At 52.4% G+C, this 25,084-nt stretch overlaps 1 protein-coding gene across 2 annotated transcripts in view; it reads left to right on the plus strand.

The window, feature by feature from the left end:
• LOC137420827 (uncharacterized) overlaps positions 1-25,084 on the plus strand; it is a 137,144-nt gene that overhangs the window by 64,940 nt on the left and 47,120 nt on the right. For both annotated transcript variants that reach the window (XM_068106260.2, XM_068106252.2), the window contains exon 8: positions 10,398-10,591. In XM_068106260.2, coding sequence (XP_067962361.2) covers positions 10,398-10,591 — 194 coding nt within the window. The remainder of the gene's footprint in view (positions 1-10,397; positions 10,592-25,084) is intronic.

The following is a 25,084-nucleotide window of genomic DNA, read 5'->3' on the forward strand; positions in this document are numbered from 1 at the left end:
ACTACATGCTCGCATTGCTCGGCGAGCACCCCTCGGATTTCCTTTTCCGAGAGCTTTTTCTCCGCCAGCTCCCGGCCCAGGTACGGGTCGCCCTGGCAAGCACGACCATCGCGAACCCCCACGACCTCGCCAGGGAGGCCGACAAGATCTATTCGGCAAGCCAGCTCGTCGGGGTGGCTGCCGGGAGCCCGCCCGCCGCCCAGTCGGCGCCCGCGGCGCAGTTTCCCGCCCGACGCCCGCGACGCAGCTTCCTTCCCGGAGGCCGCCGGGCCGGCGCGACTGCCAGCGGCGACGCCGCGTCGCCCGGTCCCGACGCGTCGACCGGAGCCCCCGCCAGACCCGGCCTGGTGTTATTTCCACGCCAGGTTCGGGCGGCGGGCCCGATCATGTCGACCCCCGTGCACGTTCGGCAAGTCGGGAAACGGTCGGGCCGGCGCTCACTACCAGCCATGAGCGCCGGCCGTTCCGGAAGCCTGCTATTCATCACGGACCAAGCGTCGGGGCGGCGTTTTCTCTGCGACACCGGCGCTCAGCTGAGCGTCATTCCCGCTTCGGCGGACAGGCGGGCCACCATTTGCGACCCTCCTTAATCGCGGCCAACGGCTCCGCCATCCGCACCTTCGGCCCAAGCACCGTCACCCTCCGCTTCGGCAGCCAGCTCTTTCGCTGGGAGTTCGTGACGGCGGACGTCCCCATGGCTTTGCTCGGTGCCGATTTCCTTTGCGCCCATGGGCTGCTGGTCGACGTTAAACGCCGGCGTCTCGTCAACGCCGAAACTTTCAGCTCGCTGGCGTGCGCCTTGAGCCGTTCCGCGCCCACCGAGCTTTCCTGCGTCCTCCCGTTGGCAGACGACTTCGCGCATCTCCTCGCGGAGTTCCCGGCCCTCACGCGACCGACGTTTTCGGCCGTCGCGGTGCGTCACGGCATCGAGCATCATATTCCCACTACGGGCCCGCCGGTGTACGCCCGAGCTCGCCGTCTCGACCCAGCCAAACTCGCCGTCGCCAAGGCCGAGTTCGCCGCGCTGGAGCGCCTCGGCATCGTGCGGCGCTCCGACAGCGCCTGGGCCTCGCCGCTGCACATCGTCCCGAAGCCGGGGGGCGGATGACGGCCATTCGGCGACTACCGCCGCCTCAGCGACGCCACTACCCCCGACAGGTACCCTGTCCCGCACATCCAGGATTTTTCCGCCCGGTTGGCGGGGCGGACCATTTTTTCAAAAGTGGACCTGATTCGGTGGTACCACCAGGTGCCCGTCCGCCCGGCCGACATCCCGAAGACGGCCGTTATTACACCCTTCGGCCTCTTCAAATTCCTCCGGATGCCCTTCGGCCTCAAAGACGCGGCACAGGCGTTCCAGCGCCTGATGGACGGCGTGCTGCGCGACTTGCCGTTCCTCTTTACCTACCTGGACGACATCCTCGTTGCCAGCACGTCCAGAGCCGAGCACCTCCTCCACCTCCGGACGCTGTTTGGCCGCCTCAGCGAGCACGGCTTGATCGTCAACCCGGCCAAATGTCACTTTGGTGCGGCGACGATCGACTTTTTGGGCCACCGCATCACCCGGAACGGCACCGTGCTGCTACCGGCCAAAGTCGAGGCCATCGCCGCTTTCCCGCGCCCCCGCTCCGTCAAGGCGCTGCAGGAGTTCCTCGGGATGGTGAACTTTTATCACCGCTTCGTGCCCCGAGCTGCGCAACTCATGCGGCCCTTGTACACCGCCCTCCGCGGCCAGCCGGCGAAGCGCGACGTCGTCTGGTCCACGGACATGGACGCTGCTTTCACCGGCGTGAAACGGGCCCTCGCCAACGCCACACTGCTGGCCCACCCGGTACCCCATGCTCCCATCGCCCTCACCACGGACGCCTCCGACTACGCCGTGGGCGCGGTTCATGAACAATGGGTAAACGGGGCCTGGCAGCCGCTCGCGTTCTTCAGCCGGCAACTCCTGCCCAACGGGTTGAAGTACAGCACTTTCGACCGCGAGCTCCTCGGGCTGTACCTGGCCGTCCGCCATTTTCGCCACCTCCTGGAGGGCCGCCCGTTCACGGCCTTTGTCGACCACAAGCCATTGATTTTCGCCATGGCCAAGGTCACGGAGCCGTGGTCGGCCCGCCAGCAGCGCCACCTCTCCGCCGTGTCGGAATACACCACGGACATCCGGCACGTCGCCGGAAAAGACAACGCCGTGGCCGACTGCCTTTCTTGAGCCGGCGCCAACGCCGTCCACCTCGGCGTCGATTTCGCCCTGATGGCGACGGACCAGGCCACCGACGGCACGGTGCAGGCGCTCCAGGTGGCGGACACGGGCCTCCGCTTGGCTGACGTCCCCTTCGCGGACACGGTCCTGCTTTGTGACGTCTCCCAAGGCCGACCTCGCCCCGTTGTGCCGGTCACCTGGCGGCATCGCATTTTTGCCTCGCTCCACGGCCTCTCTCACCCGGGCCAGAAGGCGTCCCAGAGGCTGGTGTCGGCACGTTTCGTCTGGCATGGGTTGCGACGGGACGTCCGCAACTGGGCCAACGCCTGCACACCCTGCCAGCGGGCCAAGGTCCACCGTCACACCCAGGCTCCGCTGGCTCCTTTCACCGTGCCCGAGCGACGTTTCGACCACGTCCACGTGGACCTGGTGGGTCCCCTTCCCCCATCGCAGGGGTTCACCCACCTGCTTACCATGGTGGACAGGACCACCAGGTGGCCGGAGGCCGTGCCCCTCGCCTCCACCACCACCGCCGACGTGGCCCAGGCATTCATCGCCACCTGGGTCGCGCGTTTCGGCGCACCAGCGGACATCTCGTCGGACCGCGGCCCACAATTCACGTCCGAACTGTGGGGCACAGTCGCCCGCACGTTGGGCGTTACCCTGCACCGCACCACGGCCTACCACCCCCAGGCCAACGGGTTGTGCGAGCGGTTCCACCGCTCCATGAAGGCCGCACTCATGGCCGGCCTCCAGGACGACGGCTGGGCCGAACGGCTCCCGTGGGTCCTTTTGGGCCTCCGCAAGGCTCCAAAGGAGGACCTCCAGGCGTCCACCGCCAAGCTGGTGTATGGCCAGGCCTTCCGTGTCCCGGGCGAGTTCGTGCCCGACGCCACCAGCCCCTGGTCCGCCGCGCGCCAGCGCACGGACTTCCAGGAGGCCGCCCAACGTTTCGCCCCGGTGCCCACGTCCCGCCACGGCGACCCTCAATCCTACGTCCCCCCAGCACTCCGCACGGCGGAGTACGTCTTTGTGCGCCACGACGCGCACCGGCGGCCGCTCCGGCCACCATACGACGGACCCTTCCGGGTCCTACGACGGGACAACAAGTCCTTCGTCGTCAGCATCGGCGGCCGGGCGGACCGGATTTCGGTGGACCGCCTCAAGCCAGCCCACATGGACGTCGGCCAGCCACCACGGCTGGCTCTCCCACCGCGGCGCGGCCACCCCCCGTCCACTGCACCCCCCGCCCGGCCACCCGCCACCACACCGGACCCCCCCCCCCCCCCCACGACCAGCGAGGGGTCGTTTCGGTCGGGTCATCCGGACCCCCCTCAGGTTGACCTTCCTGGACCAAGTCGATTCTGGGGGGGTGTGTGTAGCGACCCATGGGTCCCCCAAAGCTCGAGACCAGCAACATAATCTCGTTACCCCAGCCGGTGATGTAACCGGCGGTCAAACCGCGACGCCGAGGTTATAATTGCTTGCACCTGTCGGTCACATGACCACCAAAGCGTGCCTCGCCTGAGAGGCGTGGCTTTGGTTCTGACGTATGCTTTTTGGCTTGGATTATATGTATGCGAACCCGATAAACGGGCTTTCAGAGTTCCCGAGTTGATTATACATTAAACATCTTCTCGGACGAGTTTGTGTCTTGTCCGTCACTTCGTCCGTCTCAAGCAGGAGCACTGCTCCTTCAGATTCATGAACCATACACCGCTTATCATTTATTCATGAACCATACACCGCTTATCATTGATTCATGAACCATACACCGCTTATCATTGATTCATGAACCATACACCACTTATCACTGATTCATGAACCATACACCGCTTATCATTGATTCATGAACCATACACCGCTTATCATTGATTTATGAACCATACACCGCTTATCATTGATTCATGAACCATACACCGCTTATCATTGATTCATGAACCATACACCGCTTATCACTGATTCATGAACCATACACCGCTTGTCATTGATTCATGAACCATACACCACTTATCACTGATTCATGAACCATACACCGCTTATCATTGATTCATGAACCATACACCACTTATCACTGATTCATGAACCATACACCGCTTATCATTTATTCATGAACCATACACCGCTTATCATTGATTCATGAACCATACACCGCTTATCATTGATTCATGAACCATACACCACTTTTCACTGATTCATGAACCATACACCGCTTATCATTGATTCATGAACCATACACCACTTATCACTGATTCATGAACCATACACCGCTTATCATTGATTCATGAACCATACACTGCTTATCATTGATTCATGAACCATACACCGCTTCAATCCACCAACTTTGTATTCATGACATTGGGATTAGAGTGTTATGGTTATATTTACTATTAAAGCGCGGCGTTACGCGCGCTGCTTGTGAGCAAGGAGGAAGCGGACAAGCGGTAACATACAAACGTCTTTATTGTAAGACTACACTGTAACACTGAACTCCTCCGGGCTGGTCGCCCGGTGTATATCATGAGGCCACGCCTACCCCTCGCGGAGGGTGGCCCGGAGCGCGGCCTTCAATGAGCGGTGAAATCGCTCACACAGGCCGTTAGCCTGGGGGTGGTAGGCCGTGGTTCGGTGCAGCCGGACCCCGAGCCCCTGCGCAACCGCCCCCCAGTGCTCCGAGGTGAACTGGGGGCCGCGGTCGGATGAGATGTCTGAGGGGGCGCCGAACCGGGCGACCCAGGTGGCGATGAAAGCCTGCGTGACATCGGCCGCCGTTGTCGACGCCAAGGGCACGGCCTCCGGCCACCGGGTGGTGCGGTCCACCATGGTGAGGACGTAGGTGAAACCCCGCGAGGGGGGCAGAGGTCCCACCAGGTCCACGTGGACGTGGTCAAACCGGCGTTCCGGCACCGTGAACGGGGCCAACGGGGCCTGGGTGTGCCGGTGCACCTTGGCGCGCTGGCACGCGAGGCACGTCCTGGCCCAGCCGCGGACGGCCTTCCGGAGGCCATGCCAGACGAACTTGTCGGCGATCAGCCTTTGGGAGGCCCTCGCGCCCGGGTGGGACAGGCCGTGGATGGCGTCAAACACCTGGCGCTGCCAGCCCGCGGGCACAATGGGGCGAGGACGCCCGAGGGAGACGTCGCACAAGAGGGCCGCGCCCGCGCCGTCGAACGGCACCTCGGTGACGCGGAGGCCCGTGACGGTGGTCCGCAAGGCCTGGACGTCGGGGTCAGCGGCCTGGTCCGCTGCCATCCGGGCATAGTCGATGCCGAGGTGGACTGCGTGGGCGACGGCCCTGGAAAGGCAATCCGCCACCGGGTTGTCCTTCCCCGCGACGTGCTGGATGTCCGTCGTGTACTCGGACACGGCCGAGAGGTGACGCTGCTGCCGGGCCGACCACGGCTCGGTGACCTTGCCCATCGCGAAGATCAGCGGCTTGTGGTCGACGAAGGCAGTGAACGCCCGGCCCTCGAGCAGATGGCGGAAGTGCCTGACCGCCAAGTGAAGTCCGAGCAACTCGCGGTCGAAGGTACTGTAACGGCGTTCGGGCGGGCGAAGCTGCCGGCTAAAGAACGCCAGCGGTTGCCAAGCTCCACGCACCCATTGCTCGTGCACCGCGCCCACCGCGTAGTCCGAGGCATCGGTGGTGAGGGCGATCGGTGCATCGGGCGCCGGGTGCGCGAGCATGGTGGCGTTAGCCAAGGCGAGCTTCGCGCCCGTGAACGCCGTGTCCATCTGCTCGGTCCAGGTAACGTCGCCTTTGCCCGGCTTACCTCGGAGAGCTTCGTGCAGGGGGCGCAGGAGCTCGGCGATACGGGGCAGGAACCGATGGTAAAAGTTCACCATGCCCAGGAACTCCTGCAGCCCTCTGATCGTGCGGGGGCGCGGAAACCCCTTCACCGCCTCCACCTTGGCCGGCAGGGGGACGGCGCCGTGCCTGGTGACACGGTGCCCCAGAAAATCGATTGTGGCGGCGCCGAACCGGCACTTTGCGGGGTTCACAATTAGGCCATGCTGGCCCAGGCGTTCGAAGAGCGTGCGGAGGTGGCGTAGGTGCTCTTCGCGGGACACGCTGGCGACGAGGATATCGTCCAGGTAGACGTAGACAAAATCCAAGTCGCGCAGGACGCTGTCCATCAGTCGCTGGAACGCCTGAGCCGCATTCTTCAGACCGAAGGGCATGCGCAGGAACTCGAAGAGTCCGAATGGCGTGATGACCGCCGTCTTCGGGACGTCCTCCGGCCTGACGGGGACCTGATGGTAGCCGCGTATGAGGTCCACCTTCGAGAAGAAGGACCTGCCCGCCAAACGGGCAGAAAAGTCCTGAATGTGGGGGACGGGGTAGCGGTCGGGAGTCGTGGCGTCATTGAGACGGCGATAGTCCCCGCACGGTCGCCATCCCCCGCCGGGCTTCGGCACGATGTGCAGCGGCGACGCCCAAGCGCTCTCTGAGCGCCGAACGATGCCGAGTCGCTCCAGGGTAGCGAACGCCGCTTTTGCCACCGCCAGCTTCGTCGGCTCGAGGCGGCGTGCCCGGGCGTAGACCGGTGGCCCGACGGTGGGGATGTGATGGGCCACCCCGTGCTTGACGGCCCCCGCCGAGAAGGTGGGCCGCGTGAGGGCCGGGAAGCCGGCGAGGAGGCGGGTGAATGCGTCCGCTGCCGGAAGCGTACAGACCAACGTGGCCGGAACCGAATCGTTCGGCAAGCCGCTTGGCAAGCCGCTCGTTGAGCTGGGCAACGCACAAGCGAGCGAGCTGAACGTCTCGGCCTGGACAAGCCGTCTGCGCTTGACGTCGACCAGGAGCCCATTAGCGCACAGGAAGTCCGCGCCAAGCAGTGCCATGGGCACGTCGGCGGTGACGAACGTCCATCGGAAAACCTGCCCTCCAAACCGCAGAGAGAGGCAGCGTTTTCCGTACGTACGGATGGGCGTCCCGTTCGCGGCAAGCAGTGCGGGGCCCCCACCCGCGGCGTGCTTGTCTGACGTGCCGGCGGGAATGACACTCACCTGCGCTCCCGTGTCGCACAGGTAACGGCGCCCGGAGAAGGTGTCCGTTATGAACAGCAGGCTGCTCGAACGGCCGGCGCTCATCGCCACAATTGAGCGCCGGCCCGGGCATTTCCCGACCCATTGAAGGAGCACGGCGGATGACACCGCCGAGCTTCGTGGCCGAACTTGGCGTGGAACCAGCACCAGGTGGTGGAGCTGGAGGAGCGCGGCTGGCTCCGCCAGGCCGGTGGAGTCGACAGGTTTCCCCGCGGTGGCGGTTTTCGCCGCGGCGGAGGGCGGGGCGTGGCGGCGTTCACGAGGTGCGTATCAGCATGCTGCTGAACTTCAGCGTGCTGTAGAAGATGATGCTGTGGAACAGCAGCGTCGAAGGCCGTGACGGCCACGCCAACGCTCGCCCGCGTGTCCGAAGCGGCGAAGTACTTGTCCGCCTCGGCCGCCAATGCTCGGGGTTCCGTTAGCCCGGTCCCGGCCAACGCGAGGCGAACCTGCGCTGGAAGTTGGCGACGGAAAAGCGCCCGGAATAGCGAACCGGGGGCTTCGTCGCCCAACAGTGACAGCATATGGTCCATTCGGACCGACGGGCGCGTCTCACCGAGCTCGGGGAGATCCAGGAGGCGGTCGGCCCGTGCGTCGTCCGTGAGGCTGAACGTGGCTAGGAGTAGCCGCTTGAGTGCCTCGTACTTGTGGCCGTCCGGTGGGTGGCGAAGGACGGACACAACTCGAGCGGCCGTGCCGGGCCCGAGGGAGGCGACGACGTGGCAGTAGCGCGTGTCATCGCCGGTGAGGTGCCGAAGCTGAAATTGGGCTTCGGCCTGGACGAACCAGACTTCGGCCTGAGCCTCCCAAAATTCCGGAAGTTTGACGAAGGCGGCCATGGCGATGGCGTCGCGTGTGGAAGGATCGCTCCGGCAGATCCAACGTCGAGGGTCACCAGTAAAGCGCGGCGTTACGCGCGCTGCTTGTGAGCAAGGAGGAAGCGGAGAAGCGGTAACATACAAACGTCTTTATTGTAAGACTACACTGTAACACTGAACTCCTCCGGGCTGGTCGCCCGGTGTATATCATGAGGCCACGCCTACCCCTCGGGCGTGGCCACCGCCCACTTGGTGCGTGGAATGATGTCACCACGCCAGTGGGCTTTTGTGTCCGCCACACTATATTATTATCATTATTACGAAAACCATACTACTGAAACGATACACTACTTTATTTAAAAACCTGGGCTTAATTTGTCTGAAGCGGCCCGAAGGTGAGGCATGAAGGCATGAAGGCATGAAGCCTAAGGCCTATACGTACTGTATTGTTGCAAGATCCGAAACATCAATGCTTTCGATATTTGATGATCATTTTAACAATCGGTTTGTTTGTGTTTCACACTGAATGAAAAGCGTAAAGGTAGACATGGCGATTGTGATATATGACAGGTTCGACTATATGTACGGCTTGAACGAAATGCCAGAGTGTGGAGAGTCAGCTGCCGTACCACCGTACCGCCGTAATGACATCAGACGTAATCACATCACCGTGTCATGTGACTAGATCCTCAGCTCTGATTGGTATATGTTTGAGGGGACATACATACATACATACATACATACATACATACATACATACATACATACATACATACAGACAGACAAACACTGTTCTAGACGGCTTTGCCCTATGGGCTACGCTGTAAAAACCTCTTATCCTGCAATGTCCTTGGTGAGAGCTGCATCTCAGAACATGTCCTTTGGAGGGGGTATAAAGCCGGCTGTCCTGTCTACATTTTGGCATTTTGTTCATTAAAAATCCCATGTGCAGTGTACCCCAAAAAGAGTGAGCTTGTGTGCACCAATTAGTGTAGCAGCATAGCAAACCTGTTGTGCATTTTGTGATGCAAGCACCAAATTTGGCACAAATGTACATTAATATGTTGCGAACGTTTTCAGATATTGGGCCACTTGAAATTCCGTAATTTTTTTTTTCAATTTTTTTCAAATTTCGTAATTTCAAATTTTTCGGGTGACACCATCACAATTTCGGTCTTCGAGGCCGGCCGATATAGTGGGGCGGCTTAGCCCAAATATTCAAAAGAATTGTGCATTTTGTGATACAAGCACCAAATTTGGCACAAATGTACATTAATATGTTGCGAACATTGTGTGGTCAGCAATGAAGACGAGAGTCTGAATTACATGTATGCAAAAGACCTTGTGAACCAGTGAAGCAAATACATGGGTAAGCATGAATTAAATCTAGGGCATGATATAATTTCCATGATGTTTACCTCTACACTCAATGGTGGAAGGAGGTAATGTTTTGATCCCAGCTTGTCTGTATGTCTGTTTGTCTGTTAGTCCACAAAATTTCAGACAAAGCTTGTAGTAGTGGTAGTTGTAGTGGTAGTGGTGATAACAGAAATTGTTATATAGAACTGAACTTATATTATTATTATATGCAGAAAATAACTTCATTTCTATATGCCCTGCAGTGGACAGGTTAATTGGTTTATGCACTGAAGGGGTCACCCTGGTGTGCACTGCTGTGTTCTGCCTCACTGAGTTGTTCAGGTATGATGTACTCAGCACAAGCTTCCGGTCGGCCCGGAGGTGGGGGTGCGGGGCCTGTCACGGAACGTCAAAACAAACGGCCTGCCGGGGCCGCCCAAAAGTCGGGCGTGAGGGGCGCGTCCACTAATGGAACGCCTCTCGCTTCCCAGATCGAGGGCCACGTGGTCAGGAGAACCTCGTCCCTTCCGGTCACACTTTGCCTATCGGCCGGCCTCGAAGACCGAAATTGTGACGGTGTCACCCGAAAAATTTGAAATTACGAAATTTGAAAAAATTTGAAAAAAACAATTACGGAATTTCAAGTGGCCCAATATCTGAAAATGTTCGCAACATATTAATGTACATTTGTGCCAAATTTGGTGCTTGTTTCACAAAATGCACAATTCTTTTGAATATTTGGGCTAAGCCGCCCCACTAAATACTCTGGGATCGGTGCGAGACAAATCATTCAACGGAAGTGCAGGAATGTGCATCTGGCACATCCAAAGCATCACGTGCTGCAGAGACGGTGTAAGAAGAGTACACTTAAAGACGTTCTCTCTTTTACCTGTTTGAGTTTACCTGTTTGCGTGAGTGATGTAAATGTATGATCAGGTATGTTTTAATTTCCAAGTTTGTTTTGTTTGTAGATTTCCTGAGACGGGGAGGGAATAGCTCTTTGGGAAAGAGGGATCGCTGCATGATACTGAAAGAAGAAGGTGAAAAAGGAAGAAGTGAGTGTGTCAACATGGGAGAAATGTCCGTCACTCTTTCCGGGTCTCCTCCATGGGGTTTCCGACTCCAAGGAGGAAAAGATTCTGGACAACCCCTGTCGATCTCACGGGTATCTGTTTTCCTTCTTATTTGTCTGAGCCTGTCGTTTTCTCTTCCTTTGCATTTCCATTCTCTATGTCTCCCTTCATATAAATCATTCGTGACACCAGAACCAACCTCCTTCACTCAAAGCAATCATCATTTACCCAAAATCATCCTCCTCCACCCTGAACCTTCTTCCTTCACTCTAAATCATCCTCCACCCTGAACCTTCTTCCTTCACTCTAAATCATCCTCCTCCACCCTGAACCTTCTTCCTTCACTCTAAATCATCCTCCACCCTGAACCTTCTTCCTTCACTCTAAATCATCCTCCTCCACCCTGAACCTTCTTCCTTCACTCTAAATCATCCTCCACCCTGAACCTTCTTCCTTCACTATAAATCATCCTCCTCCACCCTGAACCTTCTTCCTTCACTCTAAATCATCCTCCTCCACCCTGAACCTTGTTCCTTCACTCTAAATCATCCTCCTCCACCCTGAACCTTCTTCCTTCACTCTAAATCATCCTCCACCCTGAACCTTGTTCCTTCACTCTAAATCATCCTCCACCCTGAACCTTGTTCCTTCACTCTAAATCATCCTCCTCCACCGTGAACCTTGTTCCTTCACTCTAAATCATCCTCCTCCACCCTGAACCTTGTTCCTTCACTCTAAATCATCCTCCTCCACCCTGAACCTTGTTCCTTCACTCTAAATCATCCTCCACCCTGAACCTTGTTCCTTCACTCTAAATCATCCTCCACCCTGAACCTTCTTCCTTCACTCTAAATCATCCTCCTCCACCCTGAACCTTCTTCCTTCACTCTAAATCATCCTCCACCCTGAACCTTCTTCCTTCACTATAAATCATCCTCCTCCACCCTGAACCTTCTTCCTTCACTCTAAATCATCCTCCTCCACCCTGAACCTTGTTCCTTCACTCTAAATCATCCTCCTCCACCCTGAACCTTCTTCCTTCACTCTAAATCATCCTCCACCCTGAACCTTGTTCCTTCACTCTAAATCATCCTCCACCCTGAACCTTGTTCCTTCACTCTAAATCATCCTCCTCCACCGTGAACCTTGTTCCTTCACTCTAAATCATCCTCCTCCACCCTGAACCTTGTTCCTTCACTCTAAATCATCCTCCTCCACCCTGAACCTTCTTCCTTCACTCTAAATCATCCTCCTCCACCCTGAACCTTCTTCCTTCACTCTAAATCATCCTCCTCCACCCTGAACCTTCTTCCTTCACTCTAAATCATCCTCCACCCTGAACCTTGTTCCTTCACTCTAAATCATCCTCCACCCTGAACCTTGTTCCTTCACTCTAAATCATCCTCCTCCACCGTGAACCTTGTTCCTTCACGCTAAATCATCCTCCTCCACCCTGAACCTTCTTCCTTCACTCTAAATCATCCTCCACCCTGAACCTTGTTCCTTCACTCTAAATCATCCTCCTCCACCCTGAACCTTGTTCCTTCACTCTAAATCATCCTCCACCCTGAACCTTGTTCCTTCACTCTAAATCATCCTCCACCCTGAACCTTGTTCCTTCACTCTAAATCATCCTCCTCCACCCTGAACCTTCTTCCTTCACTCTAAATCATCCTCCTCCACCCTGAACCTTGTTCCTTCACTCTAAATCATCCTCCTCCACCCTGAACCTTCTTCCTTCACTCTAAATCATCCTCCTCCACCCTGAACCTTCTTCCTTCACTCTAAATCATCCTCCTCCACCGTGAACCTTGTTCCTTCACTCTAAATCATCCTCCTCCACCGTGAACCTTGTTCCTTCACTCTAAATCATCCTCCTCCACCGTGAACCTTCTTCCTTCACTCTAAATCATCCTCCTCCACCCTGAACCTTCTTCCTTCACTCTAAATCATCCTCCTCCACCGTGAACCTTGTTCCTTCACTCTAAATCATCCTCCTCCACCCTGAACCTTCTTCCTTCACTCTAAATCATCCTCCTCCACCGTGAACCTTGTTCCTTCACTCTAAATCATCCTCCTCCACCCTGAACATTCTTCCTTCACTCTAAATCATCCTCCTCCACCCTGAACCTTCTTCCTTCACTCTAAATCATCCTCCACCCTGAACCTTGTTCCTTCACTCTAAATCATCCTCCACCCTGAACCTTGTTCCTTCACTCTAAATCATCCTCGTCCACCCTGAACCTTGTTCCTTCACTCTAAATCATCCTCTTCCACCCTGAACCTTCTTCCTTCACTCTAAATCATCCTCCACCCTGAACCTTGTTCCTTCACTCTAAATCATCCTCCACCCTGAACCTTGTTCCTTCACTCTAAATCATCCTCCTCCACCGTGAACCTTGTTCCTTCACTCTAAATCATCCTCCTCCACCCTGAACCTTGTTCCTTCACTCTAAATCATCCTCCTCCACCCTGAACCTTGTTCCTTCACTCTAAATCATCCTCCACCCTGAACCTTGTTCCTTCACTCTAAATCATCCTCCACCCTGAACCTTGTTCCTTCACTCTAAATCATCCTCCTCCACCGTGAACCTTGTTCCTTCACTCTAAATCATCCTCCTCCACCCTGAACCTTCTTCCTTCACTCTAAATCATCCTCCACCCTGAACCTTGTTCCTTCACTCTAAATCATCCTCCTCCACCCTGAACCTTGTTCCTTCACTCTAAATCATCCTCCACCCTGAACCTTGTTCCTTCACTCTAAATCATCCTCCACCCTGAACCTTGTTCCTTCACTCTAAATCATCCTCCTCCACCCTGAACCTTCTTCCTTCACTCTAAATCATCCTCCTCCACCCTGAACCTTGTTCCTTCACTCTAAATCATCCTCCTCCACCCTGAACCTTCTTCCTTCACTCTAAATCATCCTCCTCCACCCTGAACCTTCTTCCTTCACTCTAAATCATCCTCCTCCACCGTGAACCTTGTTCCTTCACTCTAAATCATCCTCCTCCACCGTGAACCTTGTTCCTTCACTCTAAATCATCCTCCTCCACCGTGAACCTTCTTCCTTCACTCTAAATCATCCTCCTCCACCCTGAACCTTCTTCCTTCACTCTAAATCATCCTCCTCCACCGTGAACCTTGTTCCTTCACTCTAAATCATCCTCCTCCACCGTGAACCTTGTTCCTTCACTCTAAATCATCCTCCTCCACCCTGAACCTTCTTCCTTCACTCTAAATCATCCTCCTCCACCGTGAACCTTGTTCCTTCACTCTAAATCATCCTCCTCCACCCTGAACCTTCTTCCTTCACTCTAAATCATCCTCCTCCACCCTGAACCTTCTTCCTTCACTCTAAATCATCCTCCACCCTGAACCTTGTTCCTTCACTCTAAATCATCCTCCACCCTGAACCTTGTTCCTTCACTCTAAATCATCCTCCACCCTGAACCTTCTTCCTTCACTCTAAATCATCCTCCTCCACCCTGAACCTTGTTCCTTCACTCTAAATCATCCTCCTCCACCCTGAACCTTGTTCCTTCACTCTAAATCATCCTCCTCCACCCTGAACCTTCTTCCTTCACTCTAAATCATCCTCCACCCTGAACCTTGTTCCTTCACTCTAAATCATCCTCCTCCACCCTGAACCTTGTTCCTTCACTCTAAATCATCCTCCTCCACCCTGAACCTTTTTCCTTCACTCTAAATCATCCTCCTCCACCCTGAACCTTCTTCCTTCACTCTAAATCATCCTCCTCCACCCTGAACCTTGTTCCTTCACTCTAAATCATCCTCCTCCACCCTGAACCTTGTTCCTTCACTCTAAATCATCCTCCTCCACCCTGAACCTTCTTCCTTCACTCTAAATCATCCTCCACCCTGAACCTTCTTCCTTCACTCTAAATCATCCTCCACCCTGAACCTTCTTCCTTCACTCTAAATCATCCTCCTCCACCCTGAACCTTGTTCCTTCACTCTAAATCATCCTCCTCCACCCTGAACCTTGTTCCTTCACTCTAAATCATCCTCCTCCACCCTGAACCTTCTTCCTTCACTCTAAATCATCCTCCACCCTGAACCTTGTTCCTTCACTCTAAATCATCCTCCTCCACCCTGAACCTTGTTCCTTCACTCTAAATCATCCTCCCCCACCCTGAACCTTGTTCCTTCACTCTAAATCATCCTCCTCCACCCTGAACCTTTTTCCTTCACTCTAAATCATCCTCCTCCACCCTGAACCTTCTTCCTTCACTCTAAATCATCCTCCTCCACCCTGAACCTTGTTCCTTCACTCTAAATCATCCTCCTCCACCCTGAACCTTCCTCCTTCACTCTAAATCATCCTCCACCCTGAACCTTGTTCCTTCACTCTAAATCATCCTCCACCCTGAACCTTCTTCCTTCACTCGAAATCATCCTCCTCCACCCTGAACCTTTTTCCTTCACTCTAAAGCATCCTCCTCCACCCTGAACCTTGTTCCTTCACTCTAAATCATCCTCCTCCACCCTGAACCTTCTTCCTTCACTCTAAATCATCTTCCTCCACCCTGAACCTTCTTCCATCACTCCAAATCCTCCTCCTCCACCCTGAACCTTCTTCCTTCACCCTAAATCATTCTCCTCCTCCCTGAAGGTTGTTCCTTCACTCTAAATCATCCTCCTCCACCCTGAACCTTCTTCCTTCACTCTAAATCATCCTCCTCCACCGTGAACCTTCTTCCTTCACTCTAAATCATCCTCCTCCACCCTGAACCTTCTTCCTTCACTCTAAATCATCCTCCTCCACCCTGAACCTTCTTCCTTCACTCTAAATCATCCTCCTCCACCCTGAACCTTCTTCCTTCACTCCAAATCCTCCTCCTCCACCCTGAACCTTCTTCCTTCACCCTAAATCATTCTCCTCCTCCCTGAAGGTTGTTCCTTCACTCTAAATCATCCTCCTCCACCCTGAACCTTTTTCCTTCACTCTAAATCATCCTCCTCCACCGTGAACCTTCTTCCTTCACTCTAAATCATCCTCCTCCACCCTGAACCTTCTTCTTTCACTCTAAATCATCCTCCTCCACCCTGAACCTTGTTCCTTCACTCTAAATCATCCTCCTCCACCCTGAACCTTGTTCCTTCACTCTAAATCATCCTTCTCCACCCTGAACTCTTCCTTCACTCTAAATCATCCTCCACCCTGAACCTTGTTCTTTCACTCTAAATCATCCTCCACCCTGAACCTTGTTCCTTCACTCTAAATCATCCTCCTCCACCCTGAACCTTCTTCCTTCACTCTAAATCATCGTCCTCCACCCTGAACCTTGTTCCTTCACTATAAATCATCCTCCTTCCACCCTGAACCTTCTTCCTTCACTCTAAATCATCCTCCTCCACCCTGAACCTTGTTCCTTCACTCTAAATCATCCTCCTCCACCCTGAACCTTGTTCCTTCACTCTAAATCACCTCCTCCACCCTGAACCTTCTTCCTTCACTCTAAATCATCCTCCACCCTGAACCTTGTTCCTTCACTCTAAATCATCCTCCTCCACCCTGAACCTTGTTCCTTCACTCTAAATCATCCTCCCCCACCCTGAACCTTGTTCCTTCACTCTAAATCATCCTCCTCCACCCTGAACCTTTTTCCTTCACTCTAAATCATCCTCCTCCACCCTGAACCTTCTTCCTTCACTCTAAATCATCCTCCTCCACCCTGAACCTTCTTCCTTCACTCTAAATCATCCTCCACCCTGAACCTTGTTCCTTCACTCTAAATCATCCTCCTCCACCCTGAACCTTGTTCCTTCACTCTAAATCATCCTCCTCCACCCTGAACCTTCTTCCTTCACTCTAAATCATCCTCCTCCACCCTGAACCTTCTTCCTTCACTCGAAATCATCCTCCTCCACCCTGAACCTTCTTCCTTCACTCTAAATCATCCTCCTCCACCCTGAACCTTGTTCCTTCACTATAAATCATCCTCCTCCACCCTGAACCTTGTTCCTTCACTCTAAATCATCCTCCTCCACCCTGAACCTTCTTCCTTCACTCTAAATCATCCTCCTCCACCCTGAACCTTCTTCCTTCACTCCAAATCCTCCTCCTCCACCCTGAACCTTCTTCCTTCACCCTAAATCATTCTCCTCCTCCCTGAAGGTTGTTCCTTCACTCTAAATCATCCTCCTCCACCCTGAACCTTCTTCCTTCACTCTAAATCATCCTCCTCCACCCTGAACCTTCTTCCTTCACTCTAAATCATCCTCCCCCACCCTGAACCTTGTTCCTTCACTCTAAATCATCCCGCTTCACCCTGAACCTTCTTCCTTCACTCTAAATCATCCCTGCACCCTGAACCTTCTTCCTTCACTCTAAATCATCCTCCTCCACCCTGAACCTTCTTCCTTCACTCTAAATCATCCTCCACCCTGAACCTTGTTCCTTCACTCTAAATCATCCTCCTCCACCCTGAACCTTGTTCCTTCACTCTAAATCATCCTCCTCCACCCTGAACCTTCTTCCTTCACTCTAAATCATCCTCCTCCACCCTGAACCTTCTTCCTTCACTCGAAATCATCCTCCTCCACCCTGAACCTTCTTCCTTCACTCTAAATCATCCTCCACCCTGAACCTTGTTCCTTCACTCTAAATCATCCTCCTCCACCCTGAACCTTGTTCCTTCACTCTAAATCATCCTCCTCCACCCTGAACCTTGTTCCTTCACTCTAAATCATCCTCCTCCACCCTGAACCTTCTTCCTTCACTCTAAATCATCCTCCTCCACCCTGAACCTTCTTCCTTCACTCCAAATCCTCCTCCTCCACCCTGAACCTTCTTCCTTCACCCTAAATCATTCTCCTCCTCCCTGAAGGTTGTTCCTTCACTCTAAATCATCCTCCTCCACCGTGAACCTTCTTCCTTCACTCTAAATCATCCTCCTCCACCCTGAACCTTCTTCCTTCACTCTAAATCATCCTCCTCCACCGTGAACCTTGTTCCTTCACTCTAAATCATCCTCCTCCACCGTGAACCTTGTTCCTTCACTCTAAATCATCCTCCTCCACCCTGAACCTTCTTCCTTCACTCTAAATCATCCTCCTCCACCGTGAACCTTGTTCCTTCACTCTAAATCATCCTCCTCCACCCTGAACCTTCTTCCTTCACTCTAAATCATCCTCCTCCACCCTGAACCTTCTTCCTTCACTCTAAATCATCCTCCACCCTGAACCTTGTTCCTTCACTCTAAATCATCCTCCACCCTGAACCTTGTTCCTTCACTCTAAATCATCCTCCACCCTGAACCTTCTTCCTTCACTCTAAATCATCCTCCTCCACCCTGAACCTTGTTCCTTCACTCTAAATCATCCTCCTCCACCCTGAACCTTGTTCCTTCACTCTAAATCATCCTCCTCCACCCTGAACCTTCTTCCTTCACTCTAAATCATCCTCCACCCTGAACCTTGTTCCTTCACTCTAAATCATCCTCCTCCACCCTGAACCTTGTTCCTTCACTCTAAATCATCCTCCTCCACCCTGAACCTTTTTCCTTCACTCTAAATCATCCTCCTCCACCCTGAACCTTCTTCCTTCACTCTAAATCATCCTCCTCCACCCTGAACCTTGTTCCTTCACTCTAAATCATCCTCCTCCACCCTGAACCTTGTTCCTTCACTCTAAATCATCCTCCTCCACCCTGAACCTTCTTCCTTCACTCTAAATCATCCTCCACCCTGAACCTTCTTCCTTCACTCTAAATCATCCTCCACCCTGAACCTTCTTCCTTCACTCTAAATCATCCTCCTCCACCCTGAACCTTGTTCCTTCACTCTAAATCATCCTCCTCCACCCTGAACCTTGTTCCTTCACTCTAAATCATCCTCCTCCACCCTGAACCTTCTTCCTTCACTCTAAATCATCCTCCACCCTGAACCTTGTTCCTTCACTCTAAATCATCCTCCTCCACCCTGAACCTTGTTCCTTCACTCTAAATCATCCTCCCCCACCCTGAACCTTGTTCCTTCACTCTAAATCATCCTCCTCCACCCTGAACCTTTTTCCTTCACTCTAAATCATCCTCCTCCACCCTGAACCTTCTTCCTTCACTCTAAATCATCCTCCTCCACCCTGAACCTTGTTCCTTCACTCTAAATCATCCTCCTCCACCCTGAACCTTCCTCCTTCACTCTAAATCATCCTCCACCCTGAACCTTGTTCCTTCACTCTAAATCATCCTCCACCCTGAACCTTCTTCCTTCACTCGAAATCATCCTCCTCCACCCTGAACCTTTTTCCTTCACTCTAAAGCATCCTCCTCCACCCTGAACCTTGTTCCTTCACTCTAAATCATCCTCCTCCACCCTGAACCTTCTTCCTTCACTCTAAATCATCTTCCTCCACCCTGAACCTTCTTCCATCACTCCAAATCCTCCTCCTCCACCCTGAACCTTCTTCCTTCACCCTAAATCATTCTCCTCCTCCCTGAAGGTTGTTCCTTCACTCTAAATCATCCTCCTCCACCCTGAACCTTCTTCCTTCACTCTAAATCATCCTCCTCCACCGTGAACCTTCTTCCTTCACTCTAAATCATCCTCCTCCACCCTGAACCTTCTTCCTTCACTCTAAATCATCCTCCTCCACCCTGAACCTTCTTCCTTCACTCTAAATCATCCTCCTCCACCCTGAACCTTCTTCCTTCACTCCAAATCCTCCTCCTCCACCCTGAACCTTCTTCCTTCACCCTAAATCATTCTCCTCCTCCCTGAAGGTTGTTCCTTCACTCTAAATCATCCTCCTCCACCCTGAACCTTTTTCCTTCACTCTAAATCATCCTCCTCCACCGTGAACCTTCTTCCTTCACTCTAAATCATCCTCCTCCACCCTGAACCTTCTTCTTTCACTCTAAATCATCCTCCTCCACCCTGAACCTTGTTCCTTCACTCTAAATCATCCTCCTCCACCCTGAACCTTGTTCCTTCACTCTAAATCATCCTTCTCCACCCTGAACCTTCTTCCTTCACTCTAAATCATCCTCCACCCTGAACCTTGTTCTTTCACTCTAAATCATCCTCCACCCTGAACCTTGTTCCTTCACTCTAAATCATCCTCCTCCACCCTGAACCTTCTTCCTTCACTCTAAATCATCGTCCTCCACCCTGAACCTTGTTCCTTCACTATAAATCATCCTCCTTCCACCCTGAACCTTCTTCCTTCACTCTAAATCATCCTCCTCCACCCTGAACCTTGTTCCTTCACTCTAAATCATCCTCCTCCACCCTGAACCTTGTTCCTTCACTCTAAATCACCTCCTCCACCCTGAACCTTCTTCCTTCACTCTAAATCATCCTCCACCCTGAACCTTGTTCCTTCACTCTAAATCATCCTCCTCCACCCTGAACCTTGTTCCTTCACTCTAAATCATCCTCCCCCACCCTGAACCTTGTTCCTTCACTCTAAATCATCCTCCTCCACCCTGAACCTTTTTCCTTCACTCTAAATCATCCTCCTCCACCCTGAACCTTCTTCCTTCACTCTAAATCATCCTCCTCCACCCTGAACCTTCTTCCTTCACTCTAAATCATCCTCCACCCTGAACCTTGTTCCTTCACTCTAAATCATCCTCCTCCACCCTGAACCTTGTTCCTTCACTCTAAATCATCCTCCTCCACCCTGAACCTTCTTCCTTCACTCTAAATCATCCTCCTCCACCCTGAACCTTCTTCCTTCACTCGAAATCATCCTCCTCCACCCTGAACCTTCTTCCTTCACTCTAAATCATCCTCCTCCACCCTGAACCTTGTTCCTTCACTATAAATCATCCTCCTCCACCCTGAACCTTGTTCCTTCACTCTAAATCATCCTCCTCCACCCTGAACCTTCTTCCTTCACTCTAAATCATCCTCCTCCACCCTGAACCTTCTTCCTTCACTCCAAATCCTCCTCCTCCACCCTGAACCTTCTTCCTTCACCCTAAATCATTCTCCTCCTCCCTGAAGGTTGTTCCTTCACTCTAAATCATCCTCCTCCACCCTGAACCTTCTTCCTTCACTCTAAATCATCCTCCTCCACCCTGAACCTTCTTCCTTCACTCTAAATCATCCTCCCCCACCCTGAACCTTGTTCCTTCACTCTAAATCATCCCGCTTCACCCTGAACCTTCTTCCTTCACTCTAAATCATCCCTGCACCCTGAACCTTCTTCCTTCACTCTAAATCATCCTCCTCCACCCTGAACCTTCTTCCTTCACTCTAAATCATCCTCCACCCTGAACCTTGTTCCTTCACTCTAAATCATCCTCCTCCACCCTGAACCTTGTTCCTTCACTCTAAATCATCCTCCTCCACCCTGAACCTTCTTCCTTCACTCTAAATCATCCTCCTCCACCCTGAACCTTCTTCCTTCACTCGAAATCATCCTCCTCCACCCTGAACCTTCTTCCTTCACTCTAAATCATCCTCCACCCTGAACCTTGTTCCTTCACTCTAAATCATCCTCCTCCACCCTGAACCTTGTTCCTTCACTCTAAATCATCCTCCTCCACCCTGAACCTTGTTCCTTCACTCTAAATCATCCTCCTCCACCCTGAACCTTCTTCCTTCACTCTAAATCATCCTCCTCCACCCTGAACCTTCTTCCTTCACTCCAAATCCTCCTCCTCCACCCTGAACCTTCTTCCTTCACCCTAAATCATTCTCCTCCTCCCTGAAGGTTGTTCCTTCACTCTAAATCATCCTCCTCCACCCTGAACCTTCTTCCTTCACTCTAAATCATCCTCCTCCACCCTGAACCTTCTTCCTTCACTCTAAATCATCCTCCTCCACCCTGAACCTTGTACCTTCACTCTAAATCATCCTCCTCCACCCTGAACCTTCTTCCTTCACTCTAAATCATCCTCCTCCACCCTGAACCTACTTCCTTCACTCGAAATCATCCTCCTCCACCCTGAACCTTGTTCCTTCACTCTAAATCATCCTCCCCCACCCTGAACCTTGTTCCTTCACTCTAAATCATCCCGCTTCACCCTGAACCTTGTTCCTTCACTCTAAATCATCCCTGCACCCTGATCCTTCTTCCTTCACTCTAAATCATCCTCCTCCACCCTGAACCTTGTTCCTTCACTCTAAATCATGCTCCTCCACCCTGAACCTTCTTCCTTCACTCTATATCATCCCGCTTCACCCTGAACCTTCTTCCTTCACTCTAAATCATCCTCCTCTACCCTGAACCTTCTTCCTTCCCTCTAAATCATCCTCGTCCACCCTGAACCTTCTTCCTTCACTCTAAATCATCCTCCTCTAACCTGAACCTTCTTCCTTCCCTCTAAATCATCCCGCTTCACCCTGAACCTTCTTCCTTCACTCTAAATCATCCTCCTCTACCCTGAACCTTCTTCCTTCACTCTAAATCATCCCGATTCACCCTGAACCTTCTTCCTTCACTCTATATCATCCCGCTTCACCCTGAACCTTCTTCCTTCACTCTAAATTATCCTCCTCCACTCTGAACCTTCTTCCTTCACTCTAAATCATCCTCCTCCACCCTGAACCTTCGTCCTTCACTCTAAACCATCCTCCTCCATCTTGAACCTGGTTCCTTCACTCTAAATCAGCCTCCTCCACCCTCAACCTTCTTCCTTCACTCTAAACCACCCTGCTTCACTCTAAACCATCCTCCTTCACTCTAAACCACCTTCCTTCATTCTAAACCATCCTCTTTCACTCTAATCCATCCTCCTTCACTCTAAACCATCCTCCTTCACTCTAAACCATCCTCCTTCACTCTAAACCACCCTGCTTCACTCTAAACCATCCTCCTTCACTCTAAACCATCGTCCTTCACTCTAAACCATCGTCCTTCACTCTAAACCACCTTCCTTCACTCTAAACCACCTTCCTTCATTCTAAACCACCTTCCTTCACCCTAAACCATCCTCCTTCACGCTAAACCACCCTGCTTCACTCTAAACCACCCTGCTTCACTCTAAACCATCCTCCTTCACTCTAAACCATCCTCCTTCACTCTAAACCACCCTGCTTCACTCTAAACCATCCTCCTTCACTCTAAACCATCGGCCTTCACTCTAAACCACCTTCCTTCACTCTAAACCACCTTCCTTCATTCTAAACCATCCTCCTTCACGCTAAACCATCCTCCTTCACTCTAAACCATCCTCCTTCATTCTAAACCATCCTCCTTCACTCTAAACCATCCTCCTTTATTATGTATACATGATCGAAGCTTGTGGAAGAGCTACCGGTACAGCAGATTGGTAGGGAACAATATGGGAAGGTGAAACATGAACAGCAGAGTAGAAGTCAGAGTGAGACCAAGGCGAAGGGAAGGACACATGGGGATGATCAAGCTGCACACAAACCAAATGAAAAACAGCAGGAGGAAGGGGGAAGCAGAGATGAAACTAACAACTAACAAACGAAACATGGTTGGGGAGAGGGGGAAATCACAATAACTTGGAAAAGGGAGTGTTTGAGAATGGGGTAATTTGGGCTTGAAGAAATCATGAACATGGACGTAGGATGACCTGTGGTAGAGACGAATAGTTGTCTTGTGAAGCCCTGAAGGGAAGAATGGGACTGAACGGACTGGGTAAGTTGGTTCCAGAGGTGAGAGAAAAGAGGAAGAAATGAATGGAGGTGATCCGTGAGCCTGGATTTTGTGAGTTGAACAAGACGGTTACTGGCATACCGACCATTTGTGCCATGCAGACACATGGGATGGAAAGAGCCAGGAGAGGGCAGAGGGTACAAGACCAACAAGTAGGCATTCAAATACAGAGACCAGCAACCTGCCTGTGATGTAAGAATAAGATTTTGAGGCCCTTGCTTTGTATGTGAGGCAGGGGAGCCAGCCCAAAGGGGAGACCAGTACTCCATCAATCTTCAAATGAAGGCCTTGCAGATCAAAAGTTCAGATTGACCAAGGAAAGACCTTGCACGACGAAGGAAGGATATCCAGTCGGCTGCTGGCTTTGGTGGTCATCTTGGAAATATGGTCTGCCCGAGAAAGATCATTGCTGATGGTGACGTCAACAAGTTTGAGTTACAACCTCTTCAAGTGGTTCGTTTAGGAATTAAATGGGAGGGTTTGGCAGACTGTTCTTTCAGAGACAGAGTGAGAGTGTGGGATTGGTCAAGTTGGAAAGACATATTCCATGTGTTGGTCCAGCTCATAATTCCATCAAGGTCTGCAGAGAGGGAAGAGGCTGCTGCCTGCCTGTCACAAGGATGCCATGACAGAGCATGGAGTCAATCGGAGAGAGATCAAGCGGATTTCCTGTAAAGTCAAAAAGATCATTGATGGAGATGAGGAGCAGGACTGGAACCAATCCACTGCCTTGGGACATTCGAGCCTTGACAGGGAGAGGAGATTAAAGGATTTCGTTGAGAGTCAGGCATTGGATATGAGAGTCGAGGAATTCAGAAAGCCAAGAGTGGAATTGACCTTGGATGACACCGGCAGAGAGTTTGGATAACAGGGCGGGATGCCAGACCGTATCCAATACTCGAGATATGTCCAGAAAGAATGAGAACGAGTGCCTCCATCCATTGTTGAGAGAGCAGAAGCAATATGTCCAGTGTATAAATAAAAAATGATATCAACATGTCCGACAACCTGTTACTCTCACTGTACCCCGATCGAGAAGCACTTGGTCGGTACGAGGACCGTCCTTTCACTGAAATCGGACTATCTGGAATACTCACCGAGACCACCTGAGCTGCTGTGACAGGTCGCCATTTTAAAAATCATCTACATCGTGGTCTACGTCTACATCTTTGTCACCGTCGTCTATGTCATTGTTGTCTTCCTCTGCGTCATCGTCTCCATCGCTACAATCGTCATTGTTACTTGGAGTTGATTCCATTTTCCCTTCTTCCCCCCAACCCCATTAATTGTCATCATACTAAAATACGCACTTTGGTGTCTGTCTGTCTGTGATACATCCGGTACAATTATCTATACAATTATCCAATCTCAACCAAACTTGCCATGGGCACTAGGGGGTCACATGACGGAGGTTGGCACAACTTCATGTAATTTCAACCCCTTCCTCCCCATTCCCAACGGGGTTTTCGGCCTTGGAAAAACTCTGTGCTAAGGTGTATAAATAGCTTATTGGGGCGTTTCCTGGGGCCTACATGTACACAGTCGCTACGTTTGTTTAAAATTACACTGAAAGATGTTTGGAGGAAACTTGATGTCCTTGAGGCATTATGTGCGTATTGCATCAACTGCTTCAACTAGATAGGCCTCAAGGTGGCTGCCGGCTCCGCCGCAATGAATGATGTGTCCCATGGCCTGTCCTGTTTTTCTACCCATCAGATTATATGTACACTGTACCTGGATTGTTTCTCCTGGGCATGCAGGCCTCAAAGGTGGCATGTGATGGTTCCTGCTCCCCCACCCCTCTGACAACCTCATGGCCCAATTGTGACCTTTATTTGATGCATAACCTCACTCCTCATGCTGGCCTTGCTCAATACATGCCTCAGGGAAATGTGGAGAAAATTGGACGAATACTTCGACATGGGCGGTGTATAAGCTAAGCGTAGTTGGTCCACACACCTACAGGAAGTAAAGATTTTTTATA

This window comes from Myxine glutinosa, chromosome 1, assembly GCF_964187855.1.
Source record: "Myxine glutinosa chromosome 1, kmMyxGlut1.1, whole genome shotgun sequence".
NCBI classification, from domain to species: Eukaryota; Metazoa; Chordata; class Myxini; order Myxiniformes; family Myxinidae; genus Myxine; species Myxine glutinosa.